The sequence below is a fragment of the Glycine soja genome, chromosome 6 (genome assembly GCF_004193775.1).
Source record: "Glycine soja cultivar W05 chromosome 6, ASM419377v2, whole genome shotgun sequence".
NCBI classification, from domain to species: domain Eukaryota; kingdom Viridiplantae; phylum Streptophyta; class Magnoliopsida; order Fabales; family Fabaceae; genus Glycine; species Glycine soja.
In genome coordinates this window covers 39,546,355-39,571,569 of record NC_041007.1, presented here as the reverse complement: position 1 = coordinate 39,571,569, position 25,215 = coordinate 39,546,355, and the positions used below count along the sequence as shown (strand labels likewise).

General features: G+C 34.1%; 3 protein-coding genes and 1 long non-coding RNA gene across 6 annotated transcripts; all 4 read right to left on the bottom strand.

The window, feature by feature from the left end:
- Positions 1 to 598: 598 nt before the first annotated feature.
- On the bottom strand, positions 599 to 1,452 carry LOC114414193. The gene is made up of 3 exons (XR_003667153.1): positions 1,363 to 1,452; positions 1,076 to 1,189; positions 599 to 985 (listed from the first exon to the last, which is right to left on the bottom strand). It is a non-coding gene; the product is annotated as an uncharacterized LOC114414193 (long non-coding RNA).
- Positions 1,453 to 3,747: 2,295 nt separating this feature from the next.
- On the bottom strand, positions 3,748 to 5,745 carry LOC114416922 (light-mediated development protein DET1-like). 3 transcript variants are annotated; one of them, XM_028381961.1, is made up of 5 exons: positions 4,662 to 4,928; positions 4,484 to 4,584; positions 4,298 to 4,408; positions 3,929 to 4,005; positions 3,748 to 3,848 (listed from the first exon to the last, which is right to left on the bottom strand). In XM_028381961.1, exons 1-4 carry the CDS (start codon positions 4,798 to 4,800, stop codon positions 3,991 to 3,993), a joined length of 366 nt encoding a protein of 121 aa, XP_028237762.1. In that variant the 5' UTR covers positions 4,801 to 4,928; the 3' UTR covers positions 3,748 to 3,848; positions 3,929 to 3,990. The 3 variants fall into 3 exon arrangements, with proteins under 3 accessions (XP_028237762.1, XP_028237763.1, XP_028237760.1); XM_028381962.1 differs by lacking the exons at positions 4,484 to 4,584; positions 4,662 to 4,928 and adding exons at positions 5,242 to 5,406; positions 5,479 to 5,745 and having other exon boundaries at positions 3,929 to 4,408; XM_028381959.1 differs by having other exon boundaries at positions 3,929 to 4,408; positions 4,662 to 4,930.
- A 2,413-nt stretch (positions 5,746 to 8,158) lies between these two features.
- Positions 8,159 to 12,674, bottom strand: LOC114416228 (WD repeat-containing protein 91 homolog). Its single transcript, XM_028381100.1, has 13 exons — positions 12,621 to 12,674; positions 12,443 to 12,520; positions 11,737 to 11,814; positions 11,625 to 11,657; positions 11,247 to 11,341; positions 10,809 to 10,911; positions 10,612 to 10,706; positions 10,081 to 10,143; positions 9,825 to 9,900; positions 9,642 to 9,750; positions 9,120 to 9,232; positions 8,983 to 9,041; positions 8,159 to 8,331 (listed from the first exon to the last, which is right to left on the bottom strand). The coding sequence occupies exons 1-13, from the start codon at positions 12,672 to 12,674 to the stop codon at positions 8,202 to 8,204; spliced, it is 1,086 nt and encodes a 361-aa protein (XP_028236901.1). The 3' UTR covers positions 8,159 to 8,201.
- Positions 12,675 to 16,328: 3,654 nt separating this feature from the next.
- LOC114416227 lies at positions 16,329 to 18,281 on the bottom strand. Its single transcript, XM_028381099.1, has 3 exons — positions 17,570 to 18,281; positions 17,276 to 17,461; positions 16,329 to 17,200 (listed from the first exon to the last, which is right to left on the bottom strand). Exons 1-3 carry the CDS (start codon positions 18,279 to 18,281, stop codon positions 16,329 to 16,331), a joined length of 1,770 nt encoding a protein of 589 aa, XP_028236900.1.
- Between the last annotated feature and the right edge of the window lie 6,934 nt (positions 18,282 to 25,215).

The window sequence follows — 25,215 nt, the reverse complement described above, 5'->3', positions numbered from 1 at the left end:
TTTGACATTAAATTGCATGGATCGTAAGTCTGAAGCATACGAACAGTTTATCAATCTTGCAATAGTTGTCTATCAGATGATCTAGCTTTGATTTTTGTTCTGGTACAAAATGACCTTAAAAGTCATGTTTGCTGCAATGTTTATGGTCTCCTTTATCTGTCAGAGAGAGAATACCGGGAGACGATCAAGTGCTATCGAAATGCACTGAGAATTGATCCCGACAATATTGAAATTGTTTCTGACCTATCACACCTACAGGTAGCATCTTAAATGCATTTGTAAATTAAATTAAGTAAGAGTGGATAACATAATCTCGTAAAAAAAGTGTGGATAACATAATGTGAAAGGTTGAGTGCATAATGTAAATTAAATTAGTTTTTTACACTCACAATTTATGTTCCGTAACATTAGCAAGTATAACTATTTTGATATTATTTGTACAAGTTGAGTATCTACTGTAATATTGAATTAACTACTTTGATGAATGATAATTGGTACTATTGAGTTTTAACGCTTTTTAAATGTATAGGTTAACATATTTAAGTTGTGACTTGTCGCAAGCAGCCTTAAACAGTGCATACTACAAGAAAATGACCTATACCTACAGACAAAAACTGCCACTATAAATAAAAAATCCGTAGGTAAATGTATGATAGACTTTGTCCTACGGACGTTTCTTCCGTCAACTTTGAGGGGGTGTATAATGACGGCTAATTGTTTGTCACTATAGGTTTTACCTACTATGTATAGTGTGTAGGTAAAAGTCATTAACTTCTACTTACATCTCCTAACTGTAGGTAAAAGTCTTTAATATGTATCTATCATCTTCAATTGTAGGTAAATGTTTAGATCTTAGAGAGAGCTTAGAACATACATAATTGAATGTGGGCAGTGCAGCAACCCAACGATCCTTCTAGCTCCAACTCCAACTAGCCTTGCCAAGTAGTTCATAATTACCTAGGCCTTGGCTAGAGCAGGCCCTCCACTATTTTTCATAAGATATTCATATGATTTTAATTAGAACCAAGGTGAAACATGGTAATGTGACTACAACTCATGATTAAGATTAACCTACCTGATGAGAGAAGGCATATGCCATGGTTCTTTCCCTCTTGACTGCTGCTTCTACTACTCATGAGGTTTGCCAATTGGATAGCACCATATTACTAAAGACACCAATAGCAATCACCTTTGCAAGCATCAAATGGAACTCAGCTCATCCACAAAAATTAGACACAAATTTCAATTCTTACTATAAAAATCACTGTCTATCTCTTTGTTGCTGGATATGTAAAATACTTAATTGTAATTTGTAAGTAATAACATACTGACAGACAACAATTATTGTGTGTACAAACTTACTTGTGCTCTGATTCATCTTGTATGAATGCATGAAGTGCCTCAACTACTAGGGAGAATGACATAATCAAAATAAATAGTTGTCTACACAAGCAACTGAACAAGAAAATTCAAGATGTTAGTGCATATGATGTAATGTACCAAACAGGAGAAAATATTGAATTAAGTTTGCCATAGTTAATTCAAAACAATGTCATACATAATTCTTTTAGCCTCATACAAGCAGTAATTTAAAGACTCAACATTGTAAAATTCAAACCAAAATGTCATGTATTATCACTTCTTTAACAAACTAAATTGCCTTGGTAAAATATATATATCTTTGGGCAACTCAATATAGTTAAACATGCCAATTCAGAATTTTTTTTACCATTTATTATGCAATATCATTTAGCATTTTACAAGATTTTTATGAAAAATAGTTCTACATAAATATAAAAATTCTGTTTTGTGGATATTTACATTCGGGATAAAAATTACATGTCAAGTTGTCAAAAACCTCTCAAAAGGAATCAGACCTGATTTGTAATCAACTGTAACACTATAATCTCTACAACTTACTTTTACTTTGGTTCCAGCCAACATATATATCAGCCAATAGACCAGCATATATATCAGCCAATATATATATCTGCCAATAGACCAGCATCAATAGAGCATAATAGGTTGGACTTAAGTGCCTAATATTTTAGTGAAGTTAAAATATTTAGATTATGAAAATGTAAAGTTGATAAGTTTTTATTTTAAAAAATTATTTGCTAATTATATAAACAAATTGAAACTGAACTTGAATATTTTAATAAGAAAGATTTCAGATTTGAGATGGAAAAGAATGTGACTAAAATAGGAGACATCACAACTAGAAAAATGGCTTTTTACGACGGTTATTAAGTGCTTTTAACGACGGTTGTAAACCGTCGTTGTATATAACGTCGTTGAAACGCAATTGCTTTTTATGACGGTTATTATAATAACTGTCTTTGAAAGTGAGAACAATTCAAAGACGGTTATTATGAAATAACCGTCTTTGAATGCAGTGTCTGGTTCAACATTCAAAGACGGTTATTACATAATAACCGTCTTTGAATGTTACATCTGGTCGACATTCAAAGACGGTTATTATGTAATAACCGCCTTTGATAGTTACATCTCCTCGAGATTTAAAGACGGTTATTACATAATAACCGCCTTTGAATGTTACATCTGATCGACATTCAAAGACGGTTATTACATAATAACCGCCTTTGAATGTTACAACTGATCGACATTCAAAGACAGTTATTATGTAATAACCGCCTTTGAATGTTACATATTCAAAGACGGTTATTATGTAATAACCGTTTTTGAATCTCGAGGAGATGTAACATTCAAAGGCGGTTATTACATAATAACCGTCTTTGAATGTCGACCAGATGTAACATTCAAAGACGGTTATTATGTAATAACCGCCTTTGAATGCAGTGTCTGATTTGACATTTGAATTCAAGGTATTTATTCCCTGGCAGAGGCTATGACCGAGAGTCTGAGACAACAAATTATAGAATTCCAGGGAACAGTTACTAGTAAGTAATAGCATGGAGTCTATCTTAATTTTAGCATTTGTAAAAACACACCATCACCAGACAAAATTAGGAAGCTCTGAAATAATGGAATATCCTTACACTTGTAAAAACACACCCATCTTTTCAGCAGAACTTTTAAGCATACATGATATCAGAATAAAAAAAACAAATTGCAATTGGAATATCCTTACACTCATGAAACCACTAAATAGTAAGTGTAGTTACTTTCTATAGTGTTCATCTTTAAGATAGTAAGGAGCTTGAAAAGAAGCATGATTAAAGTAACAGATACCAAATCACAACCAAACCAATGTCTATCAGTTAAAGACACACACACACACACACACACACACTATTTCTGCTGCTATGACATGAAGCCTTCATAGCACTGTCTTCACCCTTCCCTTTGTGATGTGCAAAAATCATCAATAAAAATCTTTTCAACTTAAATTTTGAAACAACTATGATATGAGAAGTGGTACCAATCAAATCTATCTAATATCATGCTAGTAAATAGTTATGCCTTCAGTAACAAGATTATGCATGTTTCATAAGTGACAATTTTAGCATGAAGACAATGCATATGTAAACTAGTGGGTCTTTATTTACATCACCCTTCTATGTATTTAAGTTCACAATTCTCAAGCTTGTGTCGAAAGAATATTAAAGAAGCACATTTAGGTATACAAGAAATGTCTTCTCATTTCCCCAACTGTGCCTACCAAATGATAAATGTAATATGTCAAACCAAACTACCAAAGGTATCCCAACATGAAAATTAGCAAATATGGCATCCATTTGAAGACAAACACAAACAAATAGATTGAAACACAAGTAAACCTGTTTTGAATTCACTTCTTGGTCCTCTTTGGGCTTGTCACTCATCACTTTCAACTGCAACTGCAACAAAGCCCTTTGCCTGTCTTCCTGCAATATATTCCAAAGAATAAATATAATAATAAAAATTATGACAAGAAATTAATTTATCATATCAGGGTATTCCATACTTTGGATTTTTGAAGATGCAACTCCTCTTCCAGCTTCTGACACTCATCTTCAAGTTCACACCTCAATGCTTTGATCTCTAGACCACATAGTCATAGAGAATTTCGTACCATGTCATTAACAAACTATCCAAAAAGCTCAAGCTGCTAGGTAACGATACATGAATGACTTTATATTGCATCTCTAACAAATACTAATCAGAAAGTAACTTTATTTAAAAAAATGGTTTTTTCAATTAATTAGAACATTAAGTAATTAAAAATATAACTAAAGACAAATCAGAACACTTATGATCCCATGTAATAGAATGCAATGATAGAATATTTCTAAGCAGCCAATAATTTCAAATTCAAGACTTTTTCTATGCTTACGAGCAACGTGTGTTCATCTTCAATGCGCATCAACTGCTGCCTTTGTTCTTCTTTGCATTCTTCAATTTTTTGGCCACACTTTGCCTCAATTTCTGCAATGGCTTTGTCAGCCTATAAAGGTTCAAATTAATTAGAAACATGTTGATGGAAATTACATTCTACAAATACCAGGAAATCATATCGAACCTTTTCTTTTTCCTTGTTCACAATTTCCATATTCTCCAACTCATACTTCCTCTTAATATGATTAATAGCCTGTTTAGAATCAATTGCCAACGGCCCATTCTCTATCAAATAAAAAATACCAATAAAGAAATTTCTTACTGATATACAATTTTTTAATAGAAATGATCAATTTCCTTACCTGTAAATTCTGGTCTTGTATATCGATCAACAGGCTTAGTTGATATCATATGAGCAAATGAATTTACAATCATATCCAGCAAGCACAAGACCTCAGCAAGCAGTGTCAACACAGAGACATTCTCACGAATGTCATCCATAAGTTATGTAATTTTTTTCTATTACAATAGATATAAATGCAATAGCTGAAAATAACCTCCCCTATCCTGTAACAAAAATAACTCCTCAAGCCATGACTTGATTGGTCCTCGTGTCTTGGTTGGAATTAAATGCAATTACAAGTATACAACCTATAACTTTTTTTTAATCAATTAGAATATTACTAAGCAAATATTTTTGCCACTGGGATGTGATCATAGAGTATAAAGCTTTTCTATCAAAATATTCTTGATTCAAAAGTAATGTGTACGTACAATGAGTCTTGATTCAAAAATATTCTTCACAAACTGCAAAACTACAAACAAAATTTATACACAGAACACATTAGCACATCACGTACATTGTCTTTTGTTTTTTCTTTTATCTAGGAAGGGAGGGACAGAGGAGGCAAGTGATTAGAAGGATACAACCAACAACACTACCTGTGCAGAGCTGCTTGCCTTATCTTTAATGCTCCGGAGCTGTTCCAGTGCGTGGATATTATTTGAATGAGAAGATATGAAATTCATATACATTGAATTCCTTGATGTTGCATGGAAGTGGTCACAGAACTGCTCAAACAACAGATAAAGCTCGTCTGGTGAATTCTGATAAGATGTAAAAATGAGTCAGAAAACACAGAAAACCCAAGAAAATAAAACATGATGAAAAACATTTACCTGATAAAATGATACAATTTCAGTTGTATCCATGTTATATACAACAACAAAAGCTGGGTGGTGATCAACATTTCGGAAAATTTTCAGAATAAGATAGAAATTGTAAGTTAAAATAAACCAAGTTAAAATAAAAGACTGCAAGTTAGAAGAGGAAAAAATAAGGAGGAAAGGAACAATGCCTCTTTCCAGCCTATCTAAGGCACTAAATCATGTCTGTACTTATGAGGTGAATGGCCAAGTTAAAAATATCTATTATCGAAGTTGATGTATATTGTGATTTTATACTAACAAGCCAGGTAATTGGAAAAAAATATATTCGAAGTAGTAATGTCTCAAAGAAAAATATAACTTAACAGAAACTTCCCCAAATAGAAAATAGAATTTCATGGAGGTATTTCAAATACAAATCCATATGTAGCAACATTCTTGTTATTTCAATGCCCATACATCAAAGACAGGGGGAGGCACATTAATTTAGTGAATACCAGGACAATGCTCATACCATTGTTACTTGCTAGAAAACTGGAGGATGTCATAAAACATAGATCATAAAATCATAAAAGTAAATTATCAACAACATTGAAGAAGCAAGGTACAACAGCTACAGGAAACAAAACTTTAAACTAAAAATTACAGTCGCAATGAAATCCAACCTTTTCAAGCTTATATCTAATTCTAACTTCTGGATTTGGGGAATTCATCTTTTTCTTGGCCTTCAAACGATAGCACTTCAGCTCATTTAGACAGTTTTGCTACTATGGTTGACATCTAGGAAGCAGACTTCCCACTTTTCTTTGATGAGGATAATGGAGACGCAAACTTCATTTACTGTTAGATAAGATGCATATTTATCTCCTAAATCGTAATACAATATAAAAAGACTATATCCCTATAAAAAGTTATCAACAGCTAAAAGCAATGTGTGAGGTTGTGAGCATTGGGTTATTTATATTCTATTAAGTATGCATTACGTTATGTCATATGATCTATATTATATATCTATCTTTAACTTTTGGATTGCGAAGTTGAGAAGATATGAAGCTGATTCTACAGTAGCCCTAAATATCTCAAACTCAAATAAATTGAAGCAAACATAAGAAGCAAAACTTGTTCTTTTCCCCTTTCCACTCACTTGGCAAATGGGAAGCAAGAAGGAAGACAATGCAACAAATAAATGTAATAAATAGTGAACAAAAGAAGAGACACAAACAGAAACTGAAAGAAATACGAATCACAGAAAAGAAATGCTTTATTTAAGTGAGAAAAAATGAACCTATTAAATGTGCAGGAAAACCCACGCCTTGTTCCTCTGATTAAAGCAGAAGAAAACATAAAAGTCCAAAATCTTGCTGAAATTAAACACAAGGAGAGCAAAATGATTTGGTTGAGGAAATAGTTCGAACAGATTGTAGTCATGGACGCAATCCAAGAAATGAATGGCAGACATTTAAGACGGAGTCATGGAAGAAAGCAAACTTAAGCAAGACTTGCCTTCTGTTTGTTTGCTTGTCAAGCCGCTGGACTTTAGTCCTCCAGCTGATATTGGCTGCTGCAGATTAGAGTTTTGATGGAAATGTGTTTTTTAGTTGCTTTGCACTACATTCAATTGAACTTTTGTTGGGCAAAATAACAATACCGTTTTCTATATTACAAAAGGAAAAAAAGAAAATCATTGTTTCAGAAAACATTCCATTGAGAAATAGTTTTCAGTTTGTGAAGTTAAGTTTTTATTTTATTTTTATAAAAGTAATTATAAAATATCACTCTATTTTACTTTACTTCTTTTTTTACAAATGAGTCTTGTTAACATGTATTAATTAAGAAACTAAAAAAAATATTATTTTGAAAATTATAGAGAAACATACAAAAAAATTATAGTATTGTAATTTTGTGTACTCAATAAAAAAAATTCTTCTATTAATCCAATATTATATTGTAATAGTGGCTTAATAATAAATGGATTAAGGCAAGCTAGATTTTCTAACCTTTTGTCGAGATCTTTGAGTCTTCAAGATATACTTGTTTGGCCTTATATTAGGTTAAGGCATTTCATAAGATACGGCCTAGGGACCAGGAGTCTCCAGGTTGAAATTTTCTGGAATGTTTAATTAGATATAGAACAAAACATGAGCCATGGCCCATTTTAACTAGTTGGACAAAATTGCAAGATATCAAAAATACTCATGGGCCTACTTAAAAATTGTAAGACTTTAAAAGTTAGTACTTAACATGGTATGACTGCATGAGATCTCCATGACCTAGTGATCAAGAATTCAATCCTTATTGTCCCAGTCTGATAACTAAAATAAATTTCAGCAATAGGTTTAAGCACTGAGGGGGGAATTATAAGAAAATTACCATACTAGTTATAAACTTCAAGGTTTAAGCGTTAATCCTTGACACTAGATGTTTCAACAAGATAGGATAACCCTGGTTTCAACCAAGGCTCTCTGTATAGTGAGGAGTCTCCTACAGAGAAGCTAGGACTGTAATTCAAGGAGGGCTGCCACATGCTTAAGCTAAAGGAAACAACAATGCTATAGCATTTTTTATTTTATATTTGACCATGAACCTGACACAAGACAACCAGACACAACAATTCCAGATAACTAACAAGATAACCGGATATATTCAAAGCCAAAATTTACTGGGTGTAACAAGTCAAACCAATGTATGGATAATTATATAATTATAATCCCTAAAGGCAATGGTCTAATCACAATTCACCACGAATCATCAACCTGGTATATGGGTGCTCTAAATGAACTGGATGTTACCAAGAGTCTCCTCCCATTTGCATCTAATGCCATCTCATGTCTGCAATATTTTGAATCATTGAGGGGGTAACAGAACCTATGGAAGGAAAAAAAAAGGTCATGCTGTGAATTATTTCTTCAAACAAGTATAAAACCAAGGATAGGAGGAACCGGGATAAAAATGCTTTAGAAAGCAAGCCAAATACTCTAAATAAAATATTTACACTTATAATATTGGGACCCCACATCGACTAAAAAAAATATGGCCAATATAGTCATTATAAGACTCGGACAATCCTAACCTTCCAAACCAATTTTATATTATTGAGTTGTTAGACCCAAAGCCCAAATTGTAATTAGGATGTTATAATTCTGTATTAGGAAGTTATCTAGGATTAGGCATTTATATGTTGCATGATAGTTATATATAGGTTGTGTGACTAATTTGTAGAAGGCAATTAAGATGCTTGATTGGAATTTCTGGTATTTTGAAAGAGGAAATTCCTTGTTAGGGAGAAACCCTGTCTTTGTTGAAGTTTGTACTAAAATCTGGCCTAAAAAAACCAGATTATTTCTATAATTTATTCATAAATAATGAAGTATGTTTACTTCTTGAGTCTGATATGACAATCCTCTATTTCATGCATCAAATTTTCCTGCATTTGGCTAATAAAAACTATTTTGAGCCGCACAAAAGAAAAAAGAAACAGTGTACATCTAAGTGTAAGGTGTCAAACTAGAAATATACCTACTAGAGTCTCTCGACCACAGGATTTGACCTTGATTTTGCAAACTCCACTCAAAAATCTGACAACAAAGAATAAATTAATATAAATGTACAACCCATTTCACAAGCTGGAATAACATTAAATTTATAATACTTGCCTTCCCATCAGAGCCCAGGCTAAAAATGCTAGTCTCATCTGGTCCAAACAGAATTGAACTGATGGAAGAATCATGTGCAGGCCAGCCAGTGATTTGTAGACCAGCAGACATGTCTTCGACTAGTTAAGGATGACATGATTGTCAAATCATGTGGCCACTGCTAGAACATTCTAAATACATTTATCTTTAAAAGAAATGCACCATTTTATTTCACTGAACAAGAAATCCCAGCAAATTGGCAACTCCAGCAAGGGAAGATATAACTTAATAAATGCAACCAATTGTTGAAATTGTGGGGATTTAAGTGTGATGGATATTATTGATAAATAATTAGAAACTAAAGAATTAAGAGAAATTAGAAAGAAATCAAATAACAATAGAAATATGGAAATATGACAATCAAATCAAATTATATTGGAAATATGTTTAACAGCAACAAAATTACATTATATTTTACTTCACATATTAATCACTAAGTATATCAAACCAAGGAAACAATCAAATGAACAAAATTAAGGATACCAAACATGTGAATCATTCCATCAACGGCAGAAGCTGCCAAAATCTTTCCATTGTGATTAAAGCATAGAGAAGTAATTGCTGGTGGATCTTCTCCAAGAGGAAGGACTGTCTTTATGAAATCCAAAATTAAAAATAGCCATAAACAACATAAACATAAAACATTTTATACAAAGAAGAACATACCATGGCTTTCCATGTCTTCATGTTCCACACAGTAAGTGAAGCAAAACCCAGGTTGTCAATATAGTTAGAACCAGCCCTACAAAGAAAGTAAGGTCCTCATATTCCATAGTTCATCCTTATGTCCGAAATCAAAACAGCAAAACATACATATCATAATAAGACTAACATTTTATTAAAAGTTACAACAGAGGATCAAATCAATAAATTAAATTACTAGTTCAACAAAGAATTCAATATTTAGAAATTTAACAAATACCCTCCAGATGCTGCTGCAGACACAAAAATAGGTTCCACAGGACTGCACTTTATGTCCAATACACTGTAAAACCACAAGTAGGAGAGTTAAAAAGGCAATACACAGAAACCTGGAAAATATACAAGGTTTAAATATGTTTCTGCGAATATAGCCATTTTTGTTTTTAGTCCTTGCAATTATTTTATTTTTTATCCCAACAATATTCACCATCACTTGTTTTGGTCACTGCCATAAAAGTAGAGACTAAAAACAAAAACCTTTATATTTTATAGGGACCTAAAAGTAGGGACTAAAAACAAAAACTGCTATCTGTGTAGGAACCATAAACAAAAAATTGTTATATTTTGCAGGGACATAAAACTAAAACAGATATATTTGCAAAGATGTAAAACATGTTAACAGCAAGTTCACGACAAGGACCAAAAACAACGAACATTGCAAGTTATAAAAAAGTTATAGGGACTAAAAACAAAAACTACTATATTTGCAGGGACCTTCAACATATTAGGCCAATATATAATTAGGAAATACCTTGGAAATGCTTCGGTTGTGTTGAGGTCACAGACAACTCTCTTTGCATCCACATTCCATGCCTTAATGCACCCATCGGATGTACCTATAAGAAGCTTTTTATCAAGAGGAACAACTTAATAATTTAATTCATAATCTCATCTCATAATCATTACAACTGAATAAACTCAATCACCATGATAAATCAATTCACATACCAAGCGGTCTGATTTACATTCCCAGTCAAGTGACAAAATTTCAGTGCCGCAATATATGGTTGCATTTCTAGACACTGGAGTTGATGTATCATATGTCCATATCCTTCATTAAAACATGCAGAGCAAACAAAGGCAAAATTGCTTGAGAGATTTCATATAAAGGTTAAAAAGAAGCATTAATGATGCAAAACATATAAAGGGGAATTTGAAAAGAAAAATGTATTGGAGTGCATTAAGCTTTATTTCTTTTTTTCTTTATTTAATTGTGTATCATTTTATGTTAACTTGATGCTTGCTCTAAATATATCTACACACAAGGGATCTAAATAGTGGCAAATGAGTACATGCTACAGCCAAGTAATTGAGACTAATAATTACATGAAAGCTATTCTATTTTGCCACTAAAGTGATACTTCACATCAACTCCCACAAAGATACATGACAGTTCCATCCAGAGAAGCACTGGCAATATTGTTTCCAGATGCAGAGAAGCAACACCGACTGATTGGACCGGTGTGCCCCAAAAATGTCTCCTAGAAACCAGTAAAGAAAGAAATCTTTACATATAAGTTCATTGCAAGAAGCAAGTGCTACACAATATAATTGGGTGAAAAAACTGTCAAATCTCTTTGCTCTTGATGGCAAATCATGTTTATCACAATCTTCATGTTTGCATGAAAAAGAAAGCCATCTAGGCCTATAAACAATCAACTCGTGATGATTTCTGCTGAAACTTATAAGGTATTGGCCATCATCAGTGAATTTACAAAATGAATGGTCTGGGCACTCAACCTCATATACTGTGTAACTTGGTACCAAATTTTCATAGAATCGCCGAGCATGATGAACCTGCAAGAATTAAATTACAACTGCAAAAATTAAATTCAATTCAGGTTCCTTCAACAGAGGAACAAGACAACAAATTTACAAATTTCCCACTGAACTTAGTTTGTCCATCTGATAAAGTGAAAGCAAATTTTCCAAAATGGCGCATCATATATACCTTCTGCATTTCAAGTTTCCACATTAAAAACATCAGGTTATACTTGACAAAGCAAAACCTTATTTATCTTCCCTCACTCATGTTCTTGATACTTCACCAAGGATATTCACATTTTCTAAAATTACAACCCAATCATTGTGCAATTTCTTGGAGTCGTTTGCCTAGGGCCAGCTATTCTGCCTACAAAGCAAAAGCCTCAACAAGGAAAAATTAAACTCATTCACAAATAAATAAAAAATGTAAAATTACCATGTTGTGTCGGGATCCTTTGGCTCACAGAAGGGTCTATTCTTGGAAGAGTTGTGTAGTTGTCCTCCCCATCATTCACTCTAAATCTGATAGAGGCAAAGAAATCTCATTGCCAATAAGAAGCATTGCTTCTTTATAGTTATAAAAGAATAAGTATGTACAGCAGTTAGAAATTTGTGAATTTTATGTCTGCTGTCTTATTAAAAAAAAGAATAAGCGGTATAGCAAAAATGTAAGCGGTAGAGACAACAAAACACAAAGTTTCATAAATATATTTCCAAATAAATACAAGCCAATATAGTGACATTTGTCTCAGTAATGTTCACAATAACCAAAAGATTTCCTATGTCAACTAAGACTTTGTACATTGAATGCTTTGAACTTTAAGAAAATATGCTGCCCATTTCTGGCGAATCGTTGTAATTGTTTCGTTGTCTAACGCCGTTCCATCAAGAAAACACTACAAAATATGAAGAATACAAAGGGTGTATTTAATGAAGATGTAAAATGAATGAAAATACTACTAAAATAGTAATTTGAAGATGTTAAACCGAACATACCATGCTCCAATCATTCTTTAAACCCCCACCGACGATGTTCCACATCCAATGCATCACGTAGTAGCCACACTCATACCCTCCGCTTTGTACATGGCTTTACATTCAATATAAATAATAATTCGATCTAACAATTGTATTGAGGTTATCATTTGAAGATCAATACTGGAAAATAATGATTAATTGCATCACTAACCTTGACTTCAACCCACTTAGGAGTTGCTGGATTATTTGTACCATCCGCGGTTGTGTTTGCTGACTTCATTGCACTGCTTATAATAATAGCATGATCAACATCTATACGACGATAACAAATGGTTGACACAAAATATTACACTGCATGATATGAGGGACAATACAAAACTTTACTTGTTAATTGCAGTTTTGATATGAGTATCAGGCTTCTTACGTAACGAACAAAACCATGCAACAACATTGGTCGCAGGACACAGTACTACCAGTTGCCAATGGCCCCTACAAGAAACAAGTATTAGGTACGTAGAACTTCAACATTATTTATAACCATTTGAATTAATAGTACTTACTAATTTAAGTAAGCTCCTAGGTACACCTCTCGTTGCGATTCCTTGAGCCATGCTTGTAAGTAATGCTCACATTCAGCACGTCGATCCTTTGCATTGTGTATCGATTGTGGCTCAAGGAATCCATACACGGAAGCATGACCCAAAGTAGAGCTCCACTCATCCAAAAACTTGCTTTGATAAATTATACATAAAAATTGATACTGATGCATAGCATACAAAATACTACTTATCAATGAATCATATTAAATTTACTTACAACATCCATAACTGTAGTATAGATATGTTCAAACATTTGTATCCAGCTACTATTTCATTTACATCAGAGAATGTCAAGAAGAATGAAGCATCAACATTTGAAAGCCCAAATTTGCTGCCATCCCACTTCAACTCAACAGGTGTGTCGTACATGAAATATAGGCTCTTAATCAGTTGACGCAACGGATCATGGTCAAAATCATTCGTCCCTCTTTCATCTGTTTCAGGAAGTTTCTTTGGACTAGCATCGGACTCCTAATTGTGTAATGAAAACAACAATTTACATAATTTCATAAACTAACATATATTCATGTAAACATGTCATGCAGCAAATATAATAACACCAAATTTACCTCATGTGACACTTTTTTCACAAGATTTGTTGGCCATGCAATGAATGTTTGAAGAGCCTGCTTGACATATTGAATCTCTGATGTCGGGAAGGGCACTTCGGCGTCACCTTCTATAACTTTGTCAACACTCACCCTCACAACATCATCAGCATAAGTGACATTGTGAATGGCTGATCCACCCTCACATATTTTCCCCAAGGCCACCAACACTGTAGTATTTTGTCGTTGCACGTATAACCCCATAGTGGGTTTTAAGCTCACATTTTTGTCGCCTGATGGGTCAACATCAGCAGTTTCTACATTACTTCCTTTAGTGCTAAGACGTGCAGCCAATGCCTGTAAATCCACCTCAATAAGGGGAGAGTATTGTGATCCCATCTGACTCAATTGAATGAAGATCTGACTGGACAACTCCTTCTTAAATTCCTCCAGACTCCTCTTGTGTTGTTCTTCATATTCATTCCTTACTTGTTCCTTTATGTTTCCAATAATGTCAGCCCACTGTTGTTGCATTAGTGTTGCTGAGGAACTACTCGACGTACGTGTTGCCCTACCATAAAATTGAGTAAGGGTCATACCAGATCCCGCTGCACGAACTCGACCTGGATGTTCCGGTTTGCCAATGGCCGTATTCAAGATGCCATCCCGACCATGGGGAACAAAACTACCATGTGTCGTCTGCTCTTCTAACGAGTCCTAAAACAAGCACAACATATTGAAAGAGTTAATGAGATAGTAATTATAAAGCAAACAAAAATTAGTTCCAAATTGATTATAATCATGCTGCAACTCACAATTCTATCCGAAATTTCTTTTGCTGCCTTTGATGTCATCTGGCCATATCGTTTGGTTCTAGCCATTTTCCACTTCACGTGCCTTTTAATGGGAGATGGTGGCTCCTCCAGATCAGACAATGGATTCTCAGTCAAAAGTGCCTGCTGTTGTCTTTGCTTTGTTTTCTCATCTAACATTTTTTTCTCAAGCAAGTCATAACCCCCACGAGACAGTACGTGGGGGCAGTCATTGTATTTTTGACTCTCCTTTGCCTTTTTCCGAATTTCCTGTCATTGACAATATATTATTTGCATTTATTTAATTGTTAAAAATGTACATTTCTAAAGAAATTTAAACTAAATTGAACAAACATGTTACCTGCCAATCCGGGGTCTTGCGACTTGCAACAAATTCGTCCCAAGTTTGTTTATCCATACCATATTTTGCTGAAGGATTTTCTTCCTGTCCGGCTTGTGTGTCAGCATAGACAAATTTAGTGGTTAGCGAAGACTTAAATTGCCTCCATCTAGTGCCCACCGTGGACATTACTTTTTTCTTGGCCTTTTCAGCTTCTGGGATATCAAATTTAGCCTGCATTACATATTCATCATGTCAATTTTAGTGCATGTAAACATTTTTTTGAAAATAAACTCAATGTTTGAATACATCAAATTGTTAATGTGACTTACCAAAATGTCCCCCCATACCATGTCCTTAAGAGTTTCTGGCACATTTTTCCAATTGCTGTGGACAATGGGGATCTTTTCTCGAGCTACAACCCCTAAAAAACTGTGGAACTTTTGCTTCTCTGGGCCTGATGCTCTTCCAGTTGCAGGATCCACATTAACTATTGGTCTAGGCTGATCTAAACTTCTTAAAGTCAACCTTCTAAGACGTGTGCTTTGTCGTGTCTTCTTAGGTTGTGGCTCCGAATTACCATCTGACTGCGGAGGGGACCTTGGCGGTGTCACCATGACGCTGTCCAAATGAAACAAATTTAGATTAATTTGGTAGGATTAAAAATAGCATGTATGCGGCACAAAATAAATATGAACGTTACATATAAGTCAATAACAAATAAAATAATATTGTAACATTACATTGATACAAGGCGGTTAAGGAGCAATGTTCTCCCATAAACCTTCAGCATGATCATGACGAATCGCATGTACGTCATCCACCTCTGCTTGTTCACATATTGAAGGCATTTTTGTGCAAAAATGAGGAGTCTCACAAATGTCAAGGGATGCATCATGAACTTGTTCCCTAACACCAATTGGCCTTCCTTGTAGAACCACTGATAATGTACGATTATTTGGATCTTGGATGTAAAACACTTGTCTAGCTTGTTCTGCCATTATGAATGGTTCCTCCTTGTAACCTACCTTGTTAAGGTCTACTGAAGTGAATCCCATTTCATCTCTATGAACACCGGTATTTCCATTAACCCAGTTACATTTAGATACTGGCACTCTAAATTGATTATAATCAAGCTCCCAGATTTCTTCAATAACTCCGAAATAAGGCATTGAGGCTTCAATTGGGTTGTTATCAGATGCTCTAGAAAAGTGCTCAGAATGAGCCTCCACAAGCACCCCACTATTCTGCACACTACTTTTATCATCTTGTGACTTTGTATAGAACGAATAATTGTTTATGTCATACCCCTGCCAAGTAGGGACATTTAGATTCGGACCAATAGCCAACAATCTTAATGTTTTGGAAGCATTGTCATCAGTCATTATTGTTTCTTTAAACCAGTTCATGAAAGTTCTATTATGCTCTTATAACAATTTCATCATGTTCAATTTTGGGTTAATAGATGTCAGATATTGTTTGTGAGTTTGTATGTATGGAACGACCTCCTGTGTGTTATTCAAGATATACAAATGCGCCTGTGACACATCTTGTCGACTCATGGTAACAACATTGAAGCCTCGTGTCCCTTGACCTCCTCGTGTCCGGTCATGACGAATTTTCGGTACCCCCACAGCTTCAACTGTTTCCATGTATTGTGAACAAAACTCAATAGCTTCTTCAGCAACATACCTTTCTACAATGGAAGCTTCTGGTCGGTATTGATTTTTGGTATATTCCTTCAACACTTTCATGTAGCGTTCAATTGGATACATCCACCGCAAAAAAACCGGACCACACAACCGAATTTCCCTCACAAGATGAACAATGAGGTGAACCATGATGTCAAAAAATGATGGTGGGAAATACATCTCTAACTGACAAATGACAATGGCAGCCTCATTCTCCAAGTCATCCAATTGATGAGGATTAATGACTTTACTACATATGGCATTAAAAAGAAAGCACAAACGGGTTATGGCAACTCTAACTTTGTCAGGCAAGATGCCGCGAATCGCAACAGGCAATAATTGTTGCATTAAGACATGGCAATCATGAGACTTCAAGCCAACCAACTTAAGATCATTGAGGGCGACAAGGCTCTTGATATTTGAAGAGTATCCTTGTGGAACTTTGACATTCCGCAGACATTGACAAAAACTTTTCTTCTCTGCTGTTGACAGTGTGTGGCATGCTGGGGGTAAATATGTTCGTCGACCTTGTGATATGGGATGCAACTGCTCTCGTATTCCCATGTCAACCAAGTCTTGACGACATTTCAAACCATCCTTTGTCTTCCCTTTAATGTTAAGAAGAGTACCAATTAAACTATCACATACATTTTTCTCCACATGCATAACATCTAGACAATGACGCACATATAGATCAGACCAGTATGGAAGATCAAAGAATATTGAGCGTTTCTTCCACATGTTGTTGGGAGATGATGTCTTCTTCTGGGACTTGCCAAACACGGTTACAATGTCCTTTACACGATCATGAACTTGGTTTCCAGTTAATGCTTCTGGGGGGCCTTCATTCTCCTGACTTCCATTAAAAGCTTTTTTCAATCGTCGTTAAGGGTGAAAAGCTTTTAGAAATCTTCGGTGTCTGGTATATACTGTCTTCTTTCCATGCTTGAGTTGGATGAAGCTTGTGTTTTTCTCACAGATAGGACATGCATGATGCCCTTTCACACTGTATCCACTTAAATTTCCATATGCTGGAAAATCATTAATAGTACAAAACACCATTGTGCGTAACCTGAACGTCTGCTGCACATTTGCATCCCACACATCTACCCCTTCTTCCCACAATTGTTTCAAGTCTTCGATTAATGGCGTAAGATACACATCAATATCATTCCCTGGCTGTCTTGGACCCGCGATCATCATACACAGGATAATGTATTTACGCAAAATGCACAACCATGGGGGAAGGTTGTAAATCATCAGTAAAACAGGCCAAGAACTGTGGTTGCTACTTAAGCTACCATAAGGATTCATTCCATCAGAAGCAAGAGCAAGCCTTAGGTTCCTTGGCTCATCCCCAAACTCTGGATACAAACGATCAATTGTCTTCCACTGTGGCGAATCGGCAGGATGTCGCAGTAATCCATCAGATTTTCGGTCATCCGAATGCCATGGAAGGTTTTTTGCATCATGTGCATTAGCAAACAATCGCTTAAACCTTGGTATTATTGGAAGATACCAGCACACCTTGGTAGGACGACAATTTTTGGTTCCTGCATCATCAGTTAATTCATCGTGTTGCACTTTGTATCGTGATACCCCACACGTGGGGCATTGCCGTAGTTCTGCATACTCATTTCTATACAATATGCAATCATTAGGGCATGCATGGATCTTCTTGTACTCCATTCCCACTGGACACAAAATCTTTTTGGCCTCGTAGTGATTTTTCGGCAAAGTGTTTTATTATATCATACAGAGGTGCATGCTCTTGCTCAAAAGTCTCTTGTCCAAGATCACGGATCATTTCCTCTATACGCTCTCCGCTGTCTTCTGAACCGCCTGAGACTGAGAAACAGTTGGAATGTCGGCCGATTCCCCATGCCATATCCATTTTGTGTAATTTGGAATGATGCCGTAACATATCAGATGTGATCGGATTTCATCAACTGACTGTCATCTACCATTAAGACATTTAACACATGGGCAAAAATAATTGCCCCTCAAACTTTCAGCATTAAGTTGCGTAAACAGTAGAAATTGTTCCACCCCGTTCTCATACTCATCACTGATGCGTTTTGCTTTCATCCAACTTCGATCCATGTTTCGTATTTGCTATTCATGACAATGAATAAGTTATCTGTGATGCATGCTAAACTCACTTTTTTGCATTGAAGGTGTGGCCCTACCCCATTCAGGAAGACATTTTTTATAGTTGAATCAAACGTACAAGTAAAATCTCTTTCGAGTGATTTGATGAAATTTCGGCAGCATTTCACATTGGTCTTCAAGTACACAAGATGAAAGCGATGAATGTGTGAACAATCACCGCGATCAAATATGCACCCGAAGAACAATGTCAAATGCAGTATACCGAAATTTATTCAAATCATTCAAAAGATAATTTACCTCTACGTATGATTCAACTATAAAAATATGTCATCCCAAACTGTCCAAACGGACAATTCAAGAATCAATACATTGATTAATTCAAACTATCCGTATTAATCGATGTATCGAATCTCGAACGGGGAACTAAGGTTCACTCATAATGCAACTAACTAGTAACATGAAACAATATCGATATTTGAACAACGACATGTTACAATCATACCACTTTTTAAAAATAGAGACATACCTCGAAAGATGCTCAGTGTCAATGACAACGAGTGCGGGGATGCAGTTACAGGGAAAACACTAACACAAATGTTGTAATGACGACATATAATCTGTACCATCAATGGGGGAAACTATCAGCTGGATCAATCATACTCAAATAACAATGCATCATGTTTGAGGTTTATAAAATAGTACAACCAGTAAAGAGGTTTATTTTAAGTGAAATAAGGATAATTTAAATATTTAGTCAAATGGAAACAAATTAAGTTTTGCCTAACATCTTAACTTGACCAGAACAGGGAAAAGCATACTCATGTATTCTTTAACATGTTGAGGGCAACAAGCTTCTTTCACATGATAATAATACCATTCCAGAGTTTCTATGTGCCCACTAATTTAATTACATTGAATTAGAGCTTGAATTACACAAAAATATTACTTCAATCAGTACAACATCCATTAACCAAGGCCCGATTTTGTAGGTGTATAACAATGTCAATTATGTACAAAAGTCAAGTAATTAAATTCCCTGTACGTAAGGGCATTCATGAGTGACATGAGGCTCATTTGTGTTGTTATTGTCTTTGAAAATTATTATATCTTTTGTTCATCTGTTTTCCATTATTTATGATTGCTCCATTTTTGGCTGCCTAGCTGGCTAGCTTTTAGATCAACGGAAACAATGGGTTGATTCTAAAGGGTAGAGGCCTAGTTGACTAAAGACAAGAGCAATTAGAAAATAGCATTTTTTTTGGGGCTGAAAATAGAGGCTTGAGGAGTTGATGTTTTGCCCTATAAAGTATGTCAATATCAAGAATCTTCCCTAGCAACGTTAAATTGGTGTTTGCATCACAAAATTGTATTCAGAAATGATATTTCCATCGTGAAAAAGTTTATTTTTTGGAGTAGATTTAATAGAAAGACTTTTAGCTGACGATGGCATGATCCAGGGGAGTTTATTTTTTGCATTAATAGATTTAATGCAGTATGTGTTCTGCACTTCTTCTAGGATTTTCCTTCTTTTTTTTTTGCCCTTCTACGTCTTTGGTAATGACTTTCTGGTTTTACTTTTCTCCATTTCATTAACTATTTTCTAGTTCTTCTTCTTGGCCAAGGTAAATTTCAATCTTCATTTTCATTCTTCTTTATGGATGCCAAAACATTGTTTTGCAGATTCAAGGTATGTCCTTCTTTCTTTCCTTTTCTTATTTGTTATCCTGTTACTTATCACTTGATGAAAAGGCTAAAAGTAACTGACTCATTTCTAAACAATATGCAGGCAAGGTCAACAATATAACTATTCACAAATAGAGCAATTTTCTTATAGGTGCATTTGAGGTTTGTGATCGGTCAATGCCTACTTATAGAGCAATTTTTTTATTGTTTTTTGTGTGTAGTTTTTATTTATTTATTTATGTTGAGTACGAGATAGGTCATCTTACAATTACAAAATTATCAAGAATTTTAAATATAAGCATTGAGCTGGCCAACTTGATCGACAACAAGTGCATGGGGCTTACCAACTGGTATGGCCTAATACCAGAGCTTTTCCCCAATGTTAAGTATGTTCAAGGGATCATGACCGGGTCGATAGTAATTTCCAAAGGAACAAAGTACCTACCTACCTACCTAATCACATTAATGTATGTACCGTTCCAAGACAGGTCTATTCTTAGCTGCTGGCAACAAATTTTGGATTTACTAGCCCTTGTTTCATCCAACTCACTGCACCTGGACTTAGCATGTTATTTTTTTCCTTCATTTTTACATGCAACCGGTTATACAAATTATGCTTGTGTCCCTTTCTTTGAAACTTTGGTAGCATTCTCTTTTTTTTCTTTTCAACTTAAGAGTTTTATCTTATCACAATAAAATCATGTTTTTTCCTACTAAATAAATTTGATACATAAATCAAAAAAATTTAAAATTTTCTTTTGTAAATCCTTTTTAAGAGACTTCAAAATAAAGATCCAAGGAAAAGAATGACTGCAGCACAAGCATTAGGTGAGTTTCTCATCTATTATTTGAGGGTATTGGTTTTTCTTCTATTCTATTCCTTACAGCCTACAGGTAAGGACTCTATGAAAAGACAGCTAGTGATGCCATGACTCCCATAACTGATATATTTTCTATTGATATTAATGCAAAGCTTGATAGGTAAGGACTCTATTTGTGACTCAAAAAAATTACAAGTTCAAACTAGCTTTTGTATCTTATACAGCATTTTGTCATCCAACTGAATGCTTATTATTAAGCAGGGATTTGATGAATCCAATATTGGAGAAAGGGCATAGCAGAGTTCCTGTCTATTATGAGCAGCCTACAAATATTATTGGACTTGTTCTGGTATGTAATTATGCATACAGTCACTTATTTTTCTTTATTCCTTCAGTATTGAACAGTCATTTTCTGCTATGTGAAAACTTATAAAAACCACAAACAGTATGAGACTATTTTCTTTAAGCTTCAACCTGTTAACTTGCTTTCCATCAAGATGATTTGCAGAAGTTAATTATTTTTGTCTGTTCGACCAAAACTATGTTGCTAGGTTTTGATAAACCCTAAGTTAATATTAATTAATAATTTTGCGCTTCAAAAAATTAGAAAAGAAATTCGGCGATCCAAAATTTCTAGATACGCATGCTAATCTGACTAAAGATAAGAGTGTGTTGTGCATTACTATCAGTTGAAGACACCAACACTATGGAGTAATGCGACTTTTTGACTTGTGAAATTGTTCCGTAAATTTTATTCATTCTCTCCCTTTTTTGCGGTTATCAAAATGGATAAGAAACACACATTAAAACTCCTAAATTAGAGATTCCTATAAAATTCTCAACCAAAAGAAAAATTATCCTAAAAAAGAAAATAATAAATTGTTATAGTTTCAACGGCTAACCATTTGTTAGGGAGAGGATCAAACTTTTCACTGCTGACCATAATTTATGAGCTACTATACCTATTTTCTGTATTATTCTTTCTTTAGTTTTTGAATTTTCAGGATGATTTCTATGGACTCAAAGTGAAAAATCACATCAATATTTCCATTCCCCATCATTGATCTTTAACCTTGTTCAGCTAGAACACCAGAGTTACATTTACATTTTCTTTAATTTTTTCTTCAAGGGGGGACTTGTTCAGCAAGAACACCAGAGTCACATTTACATTTGATAATTACTATGATGATTATAATGACTTGTTTTGATGTGGTAATGGCTAAAATGTCCCCTTTATGAGTTTTCCATTGTGGGATTGTCACAAATGCATGCATGCAACTAAGACCTTGAAAAGCATTATAATTTGAGAATGGAACCTACTTTGAAGGAAACAAAAAAGGGCTTGAATGCAAGGGACATTCAACTTCGTATATTAAAAGTACTTCATGTTTCATTTGAGATTAGCTACACTTTCATGCAAAGGAATCCATTGGTTTCGGGTGCTTTGTTAGTCTTCTTCATTTTGTACATATTTCTTTCTTTTATTTATAACTTGTTGGTCTTCTTGTCCCCATTTTTCATGTGCACTGCCATTTTTGTTAGAATCTTTTGGAGTTCTGAGCAAAACCTCCTTAATATTGTCAACAATGAGGAGGAAAAGGGAGGGGAGAAAAGGGATGAACCAAAAATTTCACCTGAGATGATCAGGAATGAGAGACGTAGTTTGCTTTATAAGTGTCCATCATACAATGCAACAAGTAGAATAAGAAATTTCACAGGGAAGAAATTGGATGTTTATGGTGGTTTAGAAATAAAAGCCAAGGATTTATCGTCGGTGTTTCGCAATGAATTCCCTAGAAACAACAATAAGATTGGAAGGACTAAATTTGACAAGGAAGAGATTGGTTCTTTGGAGGCTCCTATAAAGCAAGTTTTGTTTTCTGAACCTTCAACGATGAACCTGGTGACTCATGTTGTTAGTTCTGATGGTCTAGAGAAAAGGACAGAAAACAAAGAGGATGAGAAAAAAGTTCAAGAGGGTGGCAATAAAGGTGAATTGACAGAGGATGAACAGAAAAATGAAATGGATCTTGGGACATGTGAGTTGGAGAGACAGCTGGTGATGCCATGACTCCCATAACTGATATATTTTCTATTGATATTAATGCAAAGCTTGATAGGTAAGGACTCTATTTGTGACTCAAAAAAATTACAAGTTCAAACTAGCTTTTGTATCTTATACAGCATTTTGTCATCCAACTGAATGCTTATTATTAAGCAGGGATTTGATGAATCCAATATTGGAGAAAGGGCATAGCAGAGTTCCTGTCTATTATGAGCAGCCTACAAATATTATTGGACTTGTTCTGGTATGTAATTATGCATACAGTCACTTATTTTTCTTTATTCCTTCAGTATTGAACAGTCATTTTCTGCTATGTGAAAACTTATAAAAACCACAAACAGTATGAGACTATTTTCTTTAAGCTTCAACCTGTTAACTTTCTTTCCATCAAGATGATTTGCAGAAGTTAATTATTTTTGTCTGTTCGACCAAAACTATGTTGCTAGGTTTTGCTATGTTCTTATAATTAATATTAAGAATAAAATCCTAAATTATTTTTTCTATTTTTGGCCAAAAATTAAAATCAAGTAATATTGATGAATTAAAATACCATAAAACTTATTTTCATAATTAATATTAATAATATAACATTTAATCTAATAATTAAATTATATCAGTCGATATAATTGTAACAAATTACTCAGAATCATACTCACTAACACAGTTATTCGGATCTACCAACCAAGTGCCCAATTAACCAAACCTAGAAACCACCCACAAGTTTGAAGCTTTTATTTCTTAAAATTAAATGACAGCTCACTTGAATTGGTACAGATATTTTTGAAGAATTGGATTTATGAGCCTCTTGTAAACGCTTTCTATGATCAGTCTGAATTTCTTTCAAAGGAATGAATCTCATCAACCTATCACTATACATTCCATATATTGTTCTTGTAGGCTGTGGTCAACGAAGATTCTACTGGGGATGTAATTCCTTTACAACATCAAATTCCACTTTTGAAGGTGGTATCCGCTATTTCTTGTAGTATAAGTTTTATGTGAGTTGCTAATTTAACTAAAATGATAAATTTTTGGGCCAGGAAGAGCTTTCTATCCTTAAACGACGTCAGAATATCTCTAGGTCTTGGTCATTTTCTTTGTCATCTATCAGAGATATAAAACAATCACTAGAACTCGAAGACTGTTGCCTAGAAAATGCAACTGACATGGTTGACCAACATGAAGATAACATGCCGGATTATGAATCCAAGGGCATCAGAATGTCCCACAAACAGGTATACATGGGTAGGCTTGGCTATGTTAATGAAGGCCAGTGTAATGACAATTTATGTATGAAGGATGAACCAATGTTTCTATTGTTTTCATGCCTTGTTGCTTCAAGATATATTGAATTCAGGACTTCTCCTTTGTAATTATTCATTTGTTTTATTCATGTATGATCATCATAATTCTTGTCAAAATTTGAGAATGGATTGTTGATTTGTCATCTTCTGATGCCTTTAAAAATTTCATGTTTTTATTGATTTGCCAAATTCTGATATATTTTTATTTTTGGACTTTCTGTTGTTTTAATTTATGATATTATCAAATACTTGGTCAACATTTGTGTGAAATACTCAAAAAGAAAATTTGATCATCTATATTAATTTTGAGCATGATTCTCTCTTGTGGATAATATATATTTATGATTTGTACCATTAAAAAAATTAAAACTAATTTAATTTATGATATTTTTTATAAAGTAATTTAAATTATTTTATAAGAAATATATATATAGTCAAAATATTATTTTCTAATATATATATATATATATATATATATATATATATAAACACATTATACATATTAACTAGTCAGATATAAATTATGTTTTAGTATAAAAATCTCTATCTTATAATATAAAAATTATTCAACAGAATATTTACAGATTAAATTATTTAAATTTTTATTATATCATTTTAAAGTAAAAATTATTTTCCCT

Coding starts and splice junctions, on each gene's coding strand:
- LOC114416922 (XM_028381959.1), bottom strand. CDS start 4,800: ATGGATGACATTCGTGAGAATGTCTCTGTGTTGACACTGCTTGCTGAG. Junction 4,585..4,661: donor TACAAGACCAGAATTTACAG/GTAAGGAAATTG, acceptor TTTATTTGATAG/AGAATGGGCCGTTGGCAATT. Junction 4,409..4,483: donor TGAACAAGGAAAAAGAAAAG/GTTCGATATGAT, acceptor GAACCTTTATAG/GCTGACAAAGCCATTGCAGA.
- LOC114416228 (XM_028381100.1), bottom strand. CDS start 12,674: ATGCATTGGATGTGGAACATCGTCGGTGGGGGTTTAAAGAATGATTGG. Junction 10,707..10,808: donor AATGTAAATCAGACCGCTTG/GTATGTGAATTG, acceptor CTTGATAAAAAG/CTTCTTATAGGTACATCCGA. Junction 9,901..10,080: donor TCTGCAGCAGCATCTGGAGG/GTATTTGTTAAA, acceptor CTTTCTTTGTAG/GGCTGGTTCTAACTATATTG.
- LOC114416227 (XM_028381099.1), bottom strand. CDS start 18,281: ATGGAGTACAAGAAGATCCATGCATGCCCTAATGATTGCATATTGTAT. Junction 17,462..17,569: donor GCATCATGCATGTCCTATCT/GTGAGAAAAACA, acceptor GATTGAAAAAAG/CTTTTAATGGAAGTCAGGAG. Junction 17,201..17,275: donor CTGGTCTGATCTATATGTGC/GTCATTGTCTAG, acceptor TTAACATTAAAG/GGAAGACAAAGGATGGTTTG.